The 17,521-nt window shown below is 37.3% G+C and overlaps 1 protein-coding gene across 1 annotated transcript; it reads left to right on the top strand.

The window, feature by feature from the left end:
* The first annotated feature begins 301 nt into the window (after positions 1–301).
* Positions 302–4,471, top strand: LOC107492746 (uncharacterized). Its single transcript, XM_016113804.1, has one exon. The coding sequence runs from the start codon at positions 302–304 to the stop codon at positions 4,469–4,471; it is 4,170 nt and encodes a 1,389-aa protein (XP_015969290.1).
* Positions 4,472–17,521: the final 13,050 nt, after the last annotated feature.

The following is a 17,521-nucleotide window of genomic DNA, read 5'->3' as shown; positions in this document are numbered from 1 at the left end:
AACCTCAGCCATGAGTATCATTAGCTGGAACTGTCGGGGAATAGCGGCTATCCCGACAGTCTCTGAGTTACTTAATCTGTGTAAAAAAGTAAGGCCGCATATAGTGTTTTTAATGGAAACTAGAGCCAATCAAGAAAAAATGAATAGGATAAGAAGAAGGCTGAATTTTGATAAGTTATTTTGCGTAGAACCCCGGGGCTTGTCCGGTGGACTATGTTTGTTATGGAAGTCTAATACTAATATAAATGTTTATGAGTGGTGTGATAACTATATTAAAGCTAGTATTAACATCAATAATGGCATGAATTGGCAGGGAGTATTTGTGTATGGAAATCCAGTCTTCCAGAAGCGAAGAAGACTATGGCAGGAGTTAACGGTTAATAATGGGAGCAGGGAAGAACCTCAAGCGTTTTTGGGGGACTTTAATGATATTCTAAATCAAGATGAAAAGGTAGGTCTCCATCCACAACCAAGAATTTATTTGAATACTTTTAAAAGGTTTGTAGATGAGAATCTTTTAATGGATATTGATCTTAAAGGGAGTAGGTACACTTGGTATAGTAACCCAAGAAATAACTTTGTCACTAGGGAAAGGCTAGATAGGGTGTTAGTGAATTGGAAATGGTTGAATATACATCAGAATGCTATTCTAAAAGCCGCTCCGGCCATAAGTTCGGACCACTGCGCCCTTATTTTGGAAACACAACCGAGAGATCGGATAAAAAAAGAATTCAAATTTGAGGCCTTTTGGGCTGAGCATGAGGAGTGTGAAGAGGTAATTAGAAGAAGTTGGGAGCATCAAGTAGAAAACAGAAACTGGTGGAGTCAGTTTAACAGAAACAGGAGCAAATGCATAAGGGAATTGACAGAGTGGAGCAGGAGAAAGTTCAAAAGAGCAGATAAAGAGTTAGAAAAAAAGAAAGAAGAGCTACATCAACTGCAGGAGGGTAATATGACAGACAGAGATCAGATAAAAGAAAAGAAATTGAAGAACCAGATAACTGAGCTTTGGAAACAAGAAGAGAAATATTGGGGGCAAAGATCAAGGTTGAAATGGCTAAAATGGGGAGACAAAAACACGGCCTTCTTTCATGCAACAACCATACAAAGAAGAATGAGGAATAGGATAGACAAATTAAAAAATGAGGCTGGACATTGGATTCAGGGAGACAGAGACATAATGAGGCTAGTAGAAACACACTTCACCAAATTGTTCACTTCAGAAGGGGATAGGAACATAGAAGATTGCATAAGAGAAATTCCTACAAGGGTTACAAAAGAGATGAATGATGAATTGATGGGAGAGATAAAAGATGAGGAGATCAAGAACGCAGTTTTTAGCACGGGAAGATTAAAGGCCCCGGGACCAGACGGGTTAAACGGACTTTTTTTCCAAAAGCATTGGGACATTTTGGGTAAGGAAGTCTGTGGAGTCGTGAGGGAAATCTTTGAAAAAGGCAGGTTACCAGAAGACATAGGAGAAACAATTGTGGTTTTGATTCCCAAAGTTAAGCAACCGGAAAACTTGAACCATCTCAGACCCATAAGCTGCTGTAATTTCATATATAAGGTTGTAACGAAGGTTTTGGTTGGAAGGTTAAGGAGAATTCTTGATGTCATCATATCTCCAGTGCAGAGCGCATTTATAAAAGGCATACTAATACAAGATAATATAATAGTTGTGCAGGAAGTTTTCCACAAATTGAACAGAAAAGGAAATAATGGAGGCAATGACATAGCCATCAAATTGGACATGAACAAGGCTTATGACAGACTGGAATGGAATTTCTTGCAAAGGGTTTTGGAAAAGTTTGGCTTCAGCAGAGAATGGGTGAGACTGATGATGAGTTGCGTTAAGAGTGCCACTTATAGATTCAAAATCAATGGAAAATTGACAGCCAAGATCCACCCTCAAAGGGGACTCAGACAAGGAGATCCTTTATCGCCCTATCTATTTATCCTAGCAGCGGAAAGCTTTACCATACTGATGGAAAAGGCGTTGACTAATAACCTCATTTCAGGAATTAAATTAGCCCCAACTGCACCGGTCTTAACTCACCTATTATTCGCGGATGATTGTATCATTTTTGCTGAAGCGCAAGAAGAGGAGATTTACCAAGTAATTCAGATCTTAAACAAGTACACAGAAGCATCAGGTCAGAGAATAAACATTCAGAAATCAGGTCTGATCTTCGGAAGGCAGGTATCAATTCAGAGGAGAGTTAATATTGAAGAGATCACAGGAATGGCATCGTGGGAAGAACCAGGAAAATACTTAGGATTACCAGCTACATGGGGCAGATCCAAGAACAAGGCGCTAGAATGGATACAAGAGAAGAGTTTAGATAAAATGCAAGGATGGAAAGAAAAACTTTTAAATCAAGCGGGGAAGGAGGTTTTGATAAAAGCTGTTATACAAGCGATTCCAGTCTATACCATGAACATTATCAAATTTCCCAAGTCTTTTCACAGAAAAATCGAATCAGCAATTGCGAAATTCTGGTGGACTAACTCAGGCAAGGATAGAAGTATTCACTGGAAGAGCTGGACAAGTATGACTAGAAACAAACTGAACGGAGGATTGGGTTTTAAGGATTTTGAGTGCCAAAACACAGCTCTCTTGGCTAAACAAACTTGGAGGCTCCTAAAAGAGGAAGATGCAATATGGGCCCGGATTCTAAAGGCCATTTATTATCCTAATAGCAGCCTATGGGAAGCGGGGAGAGGAAGGAACGCATCATGGATATGGAAGAGCATCTTGGAAGGCAGAGATTTTCTTAGAAGGAAGGGTAGGTGGAGTGTAGGAAGCGGAACAGGAATAGATATTTGGGAAGATAATTGGGTGATTGGAATAGGAAAATTGAAGAGAATTGGAGAAACTCAGCATAGGAAAGTCAGCGAGCTAATAAGAGAAGGCGAGGGCTGGGATTTACAAAAAATTAGGGACATTTTTCATGGGGAAGAGCTTAAACTGATAACTAGAACGCCCATCAGCTTGATCAACAAGAAGGACCATCTTATTTGGCCATATAGGAATGATGGACAGTACTCAGTCAGATCAGGATACCAAGCAGCAAAGAAGGAGAAAGACACAAAGATGGAGACAACGCAAGGAAAAGCTTCAACAAGCCATAACTTGAAGGAGATTTGGAAGAGGATTTGGAGATTACCGGTTCCGAAAAAGGTCAAAATGTTTCTTTGGAAAGCGGTGCATGGAATTCTACCAGTGAACGCAAATTTACATCAGCACAGGAGTATACCAACACCTATATGCAGCATATGCCAAGAACAAGAGGAGACTACAGAACATATGTTGTTATTGTGCCCTTGGACTAGAGCGGTGTGGTTTGGTTCTAATCTTCAAATTGTGCCTAAAGCTTCTAATGTAAGAACATTTGAACAATGGTTACTGACTACAATGGACAAAATCAGGGCTGAGACAGGAAATGAACATGAAAAAGTATTGTGCAACCTAGGATGCATATGTTGGTGCATTTGGAAGGCAAGGAACAAACACATTTTTCAGCAAACAAAACTCAATCCACAACAAACAATAATTCAATCACAACAGATTGCAGCAGAACACATAATAGCAACAAAGGAACTAAACAGAGACAACAATGATATAACAGGAAGGAATGGAGAGAAGAGAAGAATCACCTGGAGGCCTCCTCCTCGCAGCAAGGTAAAAATCAACATAGACGCGGCCTTTCACAGGGAAACAGGAATCGCAGCATCAGCAGCAATAATCAGGGACTGGCAAGGAAACATCATTACAGGAATAACATCAAAATTCAAAACAATATCAGTTTTAGCAGCTGAAGCACAAGCATATAGAGAAGCTATTATTCTCACAAAAAATCTCCAGATAAGTAACTGTATAATCGAATCAGATTGCTTACCCCTAGTTCAAGCGATCAAGGCCAGAACGCCCTTAGCTGAAGCAGATGCAATAATCAGGGACATTCTGCTTATGCTGGAAGAAGCGCCGAATGTAAGAGCTACTTGGACTCCACGCGAAGGCAACGTCTTAGCCCACCAACTGGCAGCGATGGCAGCAGGAAATCAGCTTCAGAGGCGTTGGGCAGTATCTCCGCCTGTACAGGTCAGGAACATAATCAGAAAGGAAGCCGGTTTCGCCAATATTCACAACAAACATCACAATCAAATTCAAGACAACCAGATTTCAGCTTCAACCAACCTTCAACAAGATCGAAATGATGAACCATTACAGGGGCGAGTGGAATCTGAAGCCTGGGTTAGGCTGGTAGCACAGGGGGATCGGCAACCTCAACTGACGTTTTCCCTAAGTCCAACGAATGACTCCACCATGGATAATAGCGTCACACCGGCGAAGCTCGAGGGTAGGATTCAACCCAGATTTCTGGCTGGGCAGAACCACGATCGGCACAGGAGCGGCAGCGGAGGAACCACGAACACACGATCACCATTGGAAGGAAGAATTCAATGAAGCCAACAGCAAAGCATTACAGGATCAGTTCCATGCAAGAAGGTTCCGTTGTCGACGGCGAGGCGCGAAGAAGAAACACGCCCAACATGATACAATCGGGCAGAGAGGGTGGAGAGAAGAGCAAATTCGGGTTTAGGGTTAGGCTTCCAGGCTTGGGCGGGTTCGGGTTGCGGGTTGTGAGCCGGGTCAGTTTGTCTGGCCGTTATTTATTAACTTATTTGTCAACATGATGTTATATTAAATACTTTACACAGTAAAAAATTCCACGTGAGATATAGTGTTTTGTGTTGAACTAAATTTTGTCATTTGGAAAATTAAATTACAATGTAGATATTATCTTGCGTATACACTTTGAATGTAAATTTAGTATTAAATTTGGATAAAGTTATTATATGAATTATTACTATTGAATTGATGATGCACTTATTGATTTGTTTGACAATTTTTAGCTTGTTCACAATTTGTATGTCAAAATATTTTGGAAAGTTCTATGACAGAAACTGCAGCTAGCGGCAGTAAGTACTAGACTTAGTGCACATTGTCAGTATATAATTGTATTTTCAGGACTATATGAGATGAAATGGTTCTTGTCTGTTTCATGTCCACAAAACTAGTGGAATATGTCTGTTTCAGAACTCACACGAAGAAAAACAACCTAAGTGTGATTTTTGTCTGTTATCTTGACTTTTCTGGATTAGATAACCTTCCGCGTATATTGTTATAAATAAAGAAGTTTGAATGGTTGATATTTATAATTAATTATCATTGTGTTTTAGTATAATTTTATCACTATTATTAAGGTGGATTTATGTTAACTAAGAATTTATTAATTATACAGCTGTCTCTTGTGGGGCTACAGATGCTCTGCTTACACACTGAGTTGCAAAACTCACTCTGTTGTTCTTTCATTTCTTTCAGATATGGGCTTTGATCCTAATCCAACTTCATCAGTTCTGCTCTAGTTTTGTTTGTGTTGGTGAACCCTTTACTATTTAAGGACTTGATGTTTTGTGTAAATAGCTTTAAAACTCTTTAGACTTGTTAAACTGCTCCATGTGACACAACAGGATCTGACTTTAGTGACTTAAGTATGTTATTTCGTAAATATTTTAGTAGATGAAACTAATAGACCGTGCTTGCTGTAAATATTAAAGTAGAATTTTATGTAAATATGCTGATTATGTTTTAAATATGATGTTCAGAATGTGTTGTCTTTTAGTATAATTGAAAATTCTATTTGTTCTGTTTTATGTAATATCAATTTCTGAGGCTTGCTTGGAAAAATTTTCCTAAGCGCCAGTCACGGCCAGATTGGGTCATGACAAATTGGTACCAAAGCTCAGGATTTCCTATGTAATAGGAGCAATTCTCCTATAGTAAGATCATGATTGTGTAAATGGAAGCCGGCCCATTTTCAGAAGTTGTGATGTTACTAAGGATTTATAGGAATGTTCGTAAAATAAGGTCTTTAAAGTGTGTTTTCATTGTTTTTTGTGTTTGAACCTACCTATATTTGATATAATCATTTATTCTTAGGTGGAAGATACCACCTAAACGTCGTATTCCTACTACACGGGCAGGAGCGCGTAATGCTCCTAACGTCGTATCCTTTCTTTCCAGTAGGCATAGTTTTTTCCGTTGAAGAAAGGTGGCCGGTTGTTTGACTGGCCTTCAATGAGGGTGTAGGCAACTGTGGTTGTGGCCAAGTTGTTCGCCATTGGATCTTTGCTCCAAGCGGTTAAGCTTGATTCTTGAGACCTTAGCTCTTGATACCAATTGAAGGTTGTGGTAGGCTTAGAGAAGGGGGTTGAATTTATGCCTTCTTTTTAATTACTGAAGTTACCCTTTTTAATCAAACTTTGGATTCTGATTCTGTTTGAACTCAGCAGCGGAAATTTATGAGACAATTTATTTTTGTCTCATGAATATCATAAAACAAAACACAGCAGATAAGAGAAAAGCTAACACCAGCATGTATCCTGGGTCGGTTGCCTTGTGCTATGCAACCTATGTCCAGTCTCCTCCACAACTATGGAGGAATTTCCACTATAGTTAAAAGTATTACATACACCAATTTCACACTCAAGTTCTACCCTAACTTGATATTGGCTATGCTAATACCTAACTCTTCACTCTTAGTGCTAACCCAACTAAGAAAGGGATACCTAACAGGTACAAGATACAAGACACTTAATCAACCTAAAGAAATCTGAAATAAACTCTAGGCTTTTCTCTCAAGTGTTTCACTCAGCCTTTTTCCACTCATGGCTTTTACTTGAGCTCTCACAATATGCCATTTCTCACAAGAAATTACAGAAAGATAAACATTGAAAAGTACATCACAATCTGTAAAACATGAAGGAGATTGACTGGATCAACAGCCTCTTTGCTATGTGAAAAACCAGCTTCGCAAGCCTCAGATACAGTTCTTCAGTATTGGCAGAATGTTTCTTTGAAAGAAAACATTGTCCAAGTTGAGGAAATTCTCAGAGAACTCTTCACAGAACATAACTCACCAAACTCTGGTTTTCTCTCCTTGGTTCTGAATGAGCAACAAGACTTCTTTTATCTCCTTGCATGTTGCTGGGTTCTTCTTCCAAGGTCAACACCTTGAGCCTTGAGCTTCACCAACCCACAGATTCACTTTTTCACATTAAACCTTAGAGTAGAAACTTTGCTTCTGACTTCTTCATCTTGACCGAAAGCCATAAAGCAGCAACCACATGAGTCTTCCAATGGTCAACTTGATCTGAGCCCTTGAAAACCAACTTGGTCCCCAAGACATGTTTGAGACCGTGGATACACAGCAGATTAGGGCAGAAAACAACTTTCCCTTGTATGTCATTTTCGGACTTGCAGAGTGTTGGGAAGAAGAGAAGAAGATATGAAGCACGCAAACGGAAATGGATTACTTTTACCTAATACCGGATTTGGCTTGAACTTGTTGATTTGACCTCAGCCTTTCTTGCCTAACCTTCTCTTTCTTTCCTTTTCTTTGAATAGCTTAGGAGCTAAGCACTTTCTCTTGCTTCTGTGATTTGACATGGTCAGAGAAAAAAGAACGTTGAGTTTGTGAAAGCAAGTGAGAGGGAAAAAGCTTGCTGAACTCAATTCGGGCTTGGATATAGATATGGTTTGCTTGGCCCGTTTTGATTTCTTTGGCTTTATTTCTCTTGGGCTTCTGTTTTTGCTTTCAGCCCACCAGCTTGGTTATTTTATTTTCCATTCCATTTGGGCTGTAATTCAGATTTTGGTCTGCAACAATTTTAATAAATAATTAGTAATATACAATTATAATTTATCAACACTAATTATTTATTTTGCCCCAAAATAATGTTTGTCATCACTAATTGATTTAGTTAATTTCTTAACTCAACAATCTCCCCCTTGATGACAAACATATTTAAGCAACAAAACCAAAAGGATTTAAAGTTTTAGTAAGGTTAGAGAAACTCTGATACGTGCTTCAAATGTTCGAGATATGAAGAGTTCAAGTATTATTTAGAAGATATTAGTTTATATTTTTAGAATATTTTAATTTAATGTATTTTGATTTTGTTTATTTAGTTACTAGATTGGGCCTAATGTTTATGGGCTTTAGGATTTTTCTTTGTTTTAACCTAATAAGAGGTTATAAATACCTCCTTAGCTATTATAGTCGCAGCATAGAATTTTTAGAGGTTTTAAACCCCTTTTTGGTTTCGTGATGAAACCATGGTGTGGACAGTTGAGGTTGAGGAGTCCCTCTCCTGTTGCATCGGGGAATTGAGTATAAGGTTGAGGAGTTCCTTCGATTTAATTTCCAAACTATGGCGTTGACAAGTTAGGTTGAGGAGTCCCTTTCTTGTTGCGTCAAGAAATTGGGGTAGAAAGTAGAGTGATTCTCTTTGTACTCAATTTCAATCTATCCTTTTTATTTCTATTTTCAATTATAATGTATCTTTTTATTCAGTTTGAATTCTAGTCTTTATGTTTATCTTTTATTTCCTCATCATTTGGTATCAGAGCTCAGGTATTAGATTAATTCTTATTAATCTATATCTGTTCTTCTTTTATCAATAAAAAAATAGTCCAGTATCTGTCGCGTCTTTCTTTAAGTTCTTGTGTTCTTATTTTTCGTTTGTATTTTATATTATTGTTGATTTTATTGTTAAAAAAAAAAACAAAAAAAACATACAGTGCAAAAAAAACCAAAATATATACAAAAAAAAGAAATTATCTTCTTTGTAATTATTGTCCTCTTTATATACTATTCTTTTCACCTACTAGATTCGAGGACGAATCTTTTTTGAAGAGGAGGAGAATGATACGTGCTTCAAATGTTCGAGATATGAAGAGTTCAAGTATTATTTAGAAGATATTAGTTTGCATTTTTAGAATATTTTAATTTAATGTATTTTGATTTTGTTTATTTAATTACTAGATTGGGCCTTATGTTTATGGGCTTTAGGGTTTTCTTTGTTTTAACCTAATAAGAGGTTATAAATACCTCCTTAGCTACTATAGTCGCAATATAGAATTTTTAGAGGTTTCAAAACCCCTTTTTGGTTTCGTGATGAAACCATGGTGTGGACAATTGAGGTTGAGAAGTCCCTCTCTTGTTGCATCGGGGAATTGAGTAGAAGGTTGAGGAGTCCCTTCGATTCAATTTCCAAACCATAGCGTTGATAAGTTAGGTTGAGGAGTCCCTTTCTTGTTGCGTCAAGAAATTGGGTAGAAAGTAGAGTGATTCTCTTTGTACTCAATTTCAACCTATCCTTTTTGTTTTTATTTCAATTTCAAGTTATATTTCTTATTCAGTTTGAATCCTTATCTTTTTGTTTATCCTTTATTTCTTTATCATTTGGTATCAGAACTCAAGTATTAGATTAATCCTTATTAATCTATATCTGTTCTTCTTTTATCATTAAAAAAAGAGTCCAGTATTTGTCACGTCTTTCTTTAAGTTCTTGTGTTCTTATTTTTTGTTTGTATTTTATATTATTGTTGATTTTATTGTTTAAAAAAAAAACAAAAAAGCATACAGTGCAAAAAAAAAAGAAAGAAAAATATATACAAGAAAGAAAAGAAAAAAAAACAAAAAAAAATATCTTCTTTGTAATTATTGTCCTTTTCATATGCTATTTTTTTCACCTACCAGATTCGAGGACAAATCTTTTTTGAAGAGGAGGAGAATGATACGTGCTTCAAATGTTCGAGATATGAAGAGTTCAAGTATTATTTAGAAGATATTAGTTTATATTTTTAGAATATTTTAATTTAATGTATTTTGATTTTGTTTATTTAGTTACTAGATTGGGCCTAATGTTTATGGGCTTTAGGGTTTTTCTTTGTTTTAACCTAATAAGAGGTTATAAATACCTCCTTAGCTATTGTAGTCGCAGCATAGAATTTTTAGAGGTTTTAAACCCCTTTTTGGTTTCGTGATGAAACCATGGTGTGGACAATTGAGGTTGAGGAGTCCCTCCCTTGTTGCTCCAAGCGGTTAAGCTTGATTCTTGAGACCTTAGCTCTTGATACCAATTGAAGGTTGTGGTAGGCTTAGAGAAGGGGGGTTGAATCTATGCCTTCCTTTTAATTACTGAAGTTACCCTTTTTAATCAAACTTTGGATTCTGATTTTGTTTGAACTCAGCAGCGGAAATTTATGAGACAATTTATTTTTATCTCATGAATATCATAAAACAAAACACAGCAGAGAAGAGAAAAGCTAACACCAGCATGTATCCTGGTTCGGTTGCCTTGTGCTATGCAACCTACGTCCAGTCTCCTCCACAACTATGGAGGAATTTCCACTATAGTTAAAAGTATTATATACACCAATTTCACACTCAAGTTCTAACCTAACTTGACATTGGCTATGCTAATACCTAACTCTTCACTTTTATTGCTAACCCAACTAAGAAAGGGATACCTAACAGGTACAAGATACAAGACACTTAATCAACCTAAAGAAATCTGAAATAAACTCTAGGCTTTTCTCTCAAGTGTTTCACTAAGCCTTTTTCCACTCATGGATTTTACTTGAGCTCTCACAATATGCCTTTTCTCACAAGAAGTTACAGAAAGATAAACATTGAAAAGTACATCACAATCTGTAAAACATGAAGGAGATTGACTGGATCAACAGCCTCTTTGCTATGTGAAAAACCAGCTTCGCAAGCCTCAGATACAGTTCTTCAGTATTGGCGGAATGTTTCTTTGAAAGAAAACATTGTCCAAGTAGAGGAACTTCTCAGAGAACTCTTCACAGAACACAACTCACCAAACTCTGGTTTTCTCTCCTTGGTTCTGAATGAGCAACAAGACTTCTTTTATCTCCTTGCATGTTGCTGGGTTCTTCTTCCAAGGTCAACACCTTGAGCCTTGAGCTTCACCAACCCACAGATTCACTTTTTCACATTAAACCTTAGAGTAGAAACTTTGCTTCTGACTTCTTCATCTTGACCGAAAGCCATAAAGCAGCAACCACATGAGTCTTCCAATGGTCAACTTGATCTGAGCCCTTGAAACCAACTTGGTCCCCAAGACATGTTTGAGACCGTGGATACACAGCAGATTAGGGCAGAAAACAACTTTCCCTTGTATGCCATTTTCGGACTTGCAGAGTGTTGGAAAGAAGAGAAGAAGATATGAAGCACGCAAATGGAAATGGATTACTTTTACCTAAAACCGGATCTGGCTTGAACTTGTTGATTTGACCTCAGCCTTTCTTGCCTAACCTTCTCTTTCTTTCCTCTTCTTTGAATAGCTTAGGAGCTAAGCACTTTCTCTTGCTTCTGTGATTTGACATGGTCAGAGAAAAAAGAACGTTGAGTTTGTGAAAGCAAGTGAGAGGGAAAAAGCTTGCTGAACTCAATTCAGGCTTGGATATGGATATGGTTTGCTTGGCCCGTTTTGATTTCTTTGGCTTTGTTTCTCTTGGGCTTCTATTTTTGCTTTCAGCCCACCAGCTTGGTTATTTTATTTTCCATTCCATTTGGGCTGTAATTCAGATTTTGGCTTGCAACAATTTTAATAAATTATTAGTAATATGCAATTATAATTTATCAACACTAATTATTTATTTTGCCCCAAAATAATGTTTGTCATCACTAATTGATTTAGTTAATTTCTTAACTCAACAATCTCCCCCTTGATGACAAATATATTTAAGCAACAAAATCAAAATGATTTAAAGTTTTAGTAAGGTTAGAGAAACTCCCTTTGAATGATGTTACTTGCAATTGTGTTGCTCCCCCTTTCCTTTTCAAGAGTAGCTCCCCCTGGATTTAGGCTTCTTCCTTTTGTTCCTGTTTACACCATAAAGAGCTACACACACATTCATCTTGACTAAGGGATTTTAAACAAACAACACCACAGCAATCAGCCCAACATATTATATCAGCAGCAAAATTGAGCATAAATTAAGCATCAAGTTATCTACTTATCTACTATTACTCCACCTTTTGTCATCAAGGGCGAATAACAGGCAATATCAACAAAAACAGCACCTTAAACCCTGCAAGAAAGAGTTAGTGCACAGTCCAAAATATGAAGTAAACTAAACTTAAGTGCAGTAGTATATAGTGTATTACAGTCATCCAACAAAAAAAAAAACAGTTCAGCAGTAACGAAGTAAACAGAATTCATGAGACAAAATGACAGCAGCAGCTTTATGTAGCAATCCTAGGCATCAGAGTCATTCCCTTCCGAGTTAGCTTCTTCTTCAACATCAGTGGTTGGATCTTCATCTTGTTGAAGGTTATCAATGTATGTCATGAAAACCGCCACTCTATCCCTTAATTTCCTTAGAAAATTTTCATGTTTGCTTGCTAACTTCCGTTGCTCCTTGCTCATAGCAATCATATGGTTGGATTGGGAGACAAACTCTTAAACAACATCCTTGACAATGTTCAGCAGAATGGATTTCTTGCCAGTAGAGACGAAAGTACCCTCGGTGGAAGGAGGAGGAGAGTCCTCTGAATTGTACTCGTCATCATCATCATCCAAAACCACTATTTCAGATCGAGTGGGTCATTTTTGCTGTTTCACTGCACCACCTCCCTTTAGATATGAATGTCTATTTTTATATTTCTCATTGGTCAAGTCAACATCAAAATACTCAAAAATACAAGTTAGAAACATGTCATAAGGAAGTGCTTCGTCTTTTTCACTCCTAACAGAGTCAAACATGTATCTAACCATTAAATATGCAAATGAAAGTTCAGTTTTGGTGAGAAGGGCATATAAAATAAGAGTGTCAGTGTATGAAACCCTTTGATATGAACCACTTTAAGGAAGTATGATGTGGTTGACCATTCGGTGCAACTGAGCACGTTCATATCCTAGGGCTTTGTGAGTGGGTGTAATGCCATCAATCAAAGAGACATGTTCACAAATACTAGCCAGGGCATCATTGTAAGAAACACCAACTCCTTCATCCCACTTAACTGAAGTGTAAGCACAAGGCCCAACATCAGTATACTTCAATGCATCACTGATAGTTTCATTGTTCAAAACAATGTCTCGGCCCTTTACATATGAGTGAGCAGTACCTTCATGATATGTCATATTTGCATAAAATTCTTTGACCAACAAGGGATAAACAGGCTTTTTGATATCAAAAAGATGATTCCAGTCCAGAAAAATCAAGTTATCAACAAAAGGAAAACCTTTTCTTTTCAAAGATTGCAGATCAGCAAGAAAAGATGGACATAGGGTACGATACTGGATAACCCCCTTATAAAAGTCATTGTTCATGGCAGATTTGAATCTATAGGGGTTATAGTTTGAATGAGAGGTCAAAAAATGAGCTTTGTGATCAAAAGGTCCAATGTCAGGTTTACTAACTGATTTGAGAGGAACTCGAGTTTTACCTCTCTGGGAGCGCACAGGAACAGACCTTGACCTTGGTTGTGTTGGCTTGGGAACAGGTTCTTCAACAGCCGGACGTTTGCCCTTGGATGATGCAGGTTTCGAAGAACCAGGTTTTGAAGATCCCGGTTTGGAGGGCGTCGCCTTTGGTTGTGGCGTCGGCTTGGCAGGAGCAGGAAATTTGGGTGTGGTTTTGGTTCGCGCCATTGGGTCAGTTCTTGGAGGAGAAGTGGGAGGAGATGGCGATGGTGTGAAGGTAAGGTCTTGAGAGCAAGTTGATGGTCTAGGAAGCTTACGGATCTTTTCATGCGGTGTTCTTTTATCAATAACTTTCTTCCTCATTTGGTTGGTTTTAGGCTTTTGAGGGAAGAAAAGTGGTGAAGTGAGTGAGAAGAAACTGAAGGGTAGAAGGAGTTTTGGAGGGAAGAGAAGGATTATTGGTAACCGTACCCAAAAGAAACTATCTCAAACTATGCAACCGCATTACTTTTGAAAAGACTTTGAAAAGACATGACCTCATTTAAGAAAGATTTTATTTGATTTAAAGAATTAATTTTAAAATTTTAGAAACCTTTTTTTAAATCAAACTGAAAATCTTTTGGACCAAAAACATTTAATGAAAACCCTTTTTGCCAAAAAAATTAAAATAACCACTCAAGCCAACAAAAATCTCAACCAAACAAAAATGTGACATTCATATTTGGGCCCAGAGATGGTTGGATTTAAGGAAACACATAGGACCACCTATGATCTGAATTTTGAGCATGGCCCAGTTCAACTATCCCTTGCAAGAAGCCCAGAATACGCTGATTTAAGGGAACAACCATCATCTGCCCAGAATTGTCTCATACCTGTTCATGAGACAAAATTGCTCCAGCAAACACATCAGTAATTTTTAAACAAAGAATCATAACTCAAGATTCCTAGACTAGTCCTAAGCATGCAGAATATGTCCTCAGGCAGTGGTTTAGTGAAAATGTCTGCCAATTGCTCTTCTGATTTAACAATAGTTTTTGAGTGCAAAACTGGATTTTTAGAAATGTTAATGGCACTCATGTTATCACACAATAAGGGATATTTTCAGCATTTAATTTGTAATCGGCAAGCTGAGTTTTTAACCATAAAAGCTGAGAACAACAAGAGGAAGCAGCTATATACTCAGCCTCTGCAGTGGATAAAGCCACTGTTGGCTGCTTCTTACTTGACCATACATTCAAGGACTTTCCAAGGAAGCAACATAGCCCTGAAGTGCTCTTTCTATCAACTCTATCACTAGCAAAATCTGCATCACAATAACCAACTGTAGAAAAATCATCAATCTTAAGATACCAAAGACCAAGGTTGGATGTACCATGAACATATCTAATAATCCTTTTAACAGCAGAAAGATGTGACTCTTTAGGTTTGGATTGGAACCTAGAACACAATCCAACACTTTGCACTATATCGGGTCTAGATGAAGTTAAGTACATAAGAAAACCAATCATCCCTCTATACCTAGTCTCATCTACATCTTTCTCAGTTTTTCCCTTATCTAATTTTGAATTAGGATGCATGGGAATTCCCATTGGTTTGATATTTTCCATACCAAATTTCTTAACTAATTCCTTGGCATACTTCTCTTGATGAAGGAAAATACCATTTTCAGCTTGTTTAATTTGCAACCCAAGGAAAAAATTAAGTTCACCCGTCATACTCATGTCAAATTCACTTGTCATGAGTTTTCCAAATTCAGAACAAAGGGATTTATTGGCTGATCCAAAAATAATATCATCAACATATATTTGGACTAGTATAAAAGAATCATTAGAATTCTTGATAAATAGAGTTGTGTCTGTGGTGCCTCTTTGAAAACCATTTTTCAAAAGAAAAGAGCTAAGCCTCTCATACCAAGCTCTAGGAGCTTGTCTCAAACCATAGAGAGCTTTTGATAATTTAAAAACATGGTTTGAATGCTCTTTATTTTCAAAACCAGGTGGCTGCTCCACATACACTTCTCTATCTATCACCCCATTCAAAAATGCACATTTCACATCCATTTGGTATAATTTAAAACCACAAAATGCAGCAAAGGCTAAGAGAATTCTTATGGCTTCCATTTGGGCAACAGGGGCAAATGATTCATCAAAGTCTATTCCTTTTTCTTGGTTATATCCTTGTGCCATTAGCCTTGCCTTGTTTCTTGCAATGCTACCATCTTCACCTAGCTTGTTTCGAAAGATCCACTTGGTACCGGTAACTTTCTTCCCACTTGGCCTTGGAACTAAAGTCCATACTTGGTTCTTCTCAAACTCTTTGAGCTCATCTTCCATTGCTTTTATCCAAGAGGGGTCACTAAGGGCTTCCTTGACATTTTGAGGCTCCATTTGAGAGAGAAGGACAATATTTGTTCCTTCATTTGCCTTTCTTGTGGAAGACCGAGTTTGCACTCCATGAGAGACGTCTCCAATAACAAATTCCTCTGGATAATTCCTCAAGAACCTCCATTCACGAGGTCTGGTGGACTTAGAGGCAGATTCGGATACCAAGGGATTTTGGGAGCTTCTTGCTTTAGGATCTCCTTCAGATTCATGAGACAAAATGGAATTGTCTCTTGAATTTTCAGCAACGGCAGTTTCTGGTTCAGCTTGTCCAGAATTTTCATTTTTTTTTATTATGCACAACTTCACCGTCCTTTTGAGCTTGATTTTCTGCATCACAATCTTCCAACATACTTTGCACCAAGTTAGTATCACAAAAAGTAACATGTATGGACTCCTCAATAATCCTAGCATCTTGATGATAAACTCTATATGCTTTACTAGTTGTGGAATATCCTACAAACAAACACTCATACGCCTTTGGATCAAATTTACCCAAATTATCCTTGTTATTTAAAACAAAACATTTGCATCCAAAGATGTGCAAGTAATCCAAGTTTGGTGGGTAACCTTTCCAAAGTTCATAAGGGGTTTTCTTCAAAAATTTTCTTATGATTGTTCTATTCAAAATGTGGCAAGCCGTGTTAACCGCTTCAGCCCAAAGGAATTTTGGAACATTACTCTCACAAAGCATAGCTCTTGTCATCTCTTGTATGTTTCTATTTCTTCTTTCCACCACACCATTTTGTTATGGTGTTCTTGGACAAGAGAAGTTGTGAGATATTCCAAATTCCTCACAAAAGGATTCAAAAAGGTTGTTTTCAAATTCAGTTTCATGATCACTTCTTATAGAAGAGATTTTTAAATCTTTTTTATTTTGAATTTTCTTGCAAAAAGGCTCAAAGGCCGAAAAGGCTTCATTTTTGTGTGCAAGAAATAAAACCCAACCAAACCTAGTGTAGTCATCCACAATCACTAAACCATAATGTTTACCACCTAGGCTTTGAGTTCTTATTAGACCAAATAAATCAATGTGTAGCAACTCAAGTGGTCTTTTAGCGGAGATGTCTTCCTTTGGTTTAAAAGAGCTCTTTGTTTGTTTTCTCATTTGGTAAGAATCACAAGTGATGTCTTTGTCAAACTTTATCAAAGGAAGACCTCTCACTAATTCTTTCTTTATAAGTTTGTTTATTTGAAACATACTTGCATGGCCCAATCTCTTGTGCCATAACCACTTTTCAGAATCTTTGGAATGAAAACAAGCTACATTTTGATCCTTTAGTTCATCAAGAGTAAGTCCATACACATTATTAACTCGCTTGGCAACAAAAAGCACTTCATTTGTTTTCTCATTAACAACACAACATTCAAGTCTTTTGAAAGTCACTAAATATCCCAAATCACACAGCTGACTTATGCTCAAAAGATTGTGTTTTAAGCCACAAACCAAGTATACATCATCAATGAAAGTAGATTGTTCATTACCTACTTTTCCAACAGCAATGATTTTACCTTTACCATCATCTCCAAAGGTCACAAAACCTCCATCATACTTGTTTAGTTTGATGAAATAGGTTGACCTTCCAGTCATGTGCCTTGAGCATCCACTATCCATGTACCACATGTCCTTTTTGTTTTTGGATGCTAGGCAAATCTGCATGAAGAGTTTCAAGTAGCCTTAGGTATCCAAACTAATTTGGATCCTTTGAAGTTAATCCATCTTGGTTGCCCAAGTGTATTGAAATCACAAACAACATTATAAATTTGGTTTCCCACGACTCTCTTTTCAATGAAGCATTATGCAAATGAGTGACCAAATTTTTTGCAATTAAAAC

The sequence above is a fragment of the Arachis duranensis genome, chromosome 6 (assembly GCF_000817695.3).
Source record: "Arachis duranensis cultivar V14167 chromosome 6, aradu.V14167.gnm2.J7QH, whole genome shotgun sequence".
NCBI classification, from domain to species: Eukaryota; Viridiplantae; Streptophyta; class Magnoliopsida; order Fabales; family Fabaceae; genus Arachis; species Arachis duranensis.
Note: the sequence above shows the minus strand (reverse complement) of the source record. Positions and strands in the feature narration are given on the sequence as shown.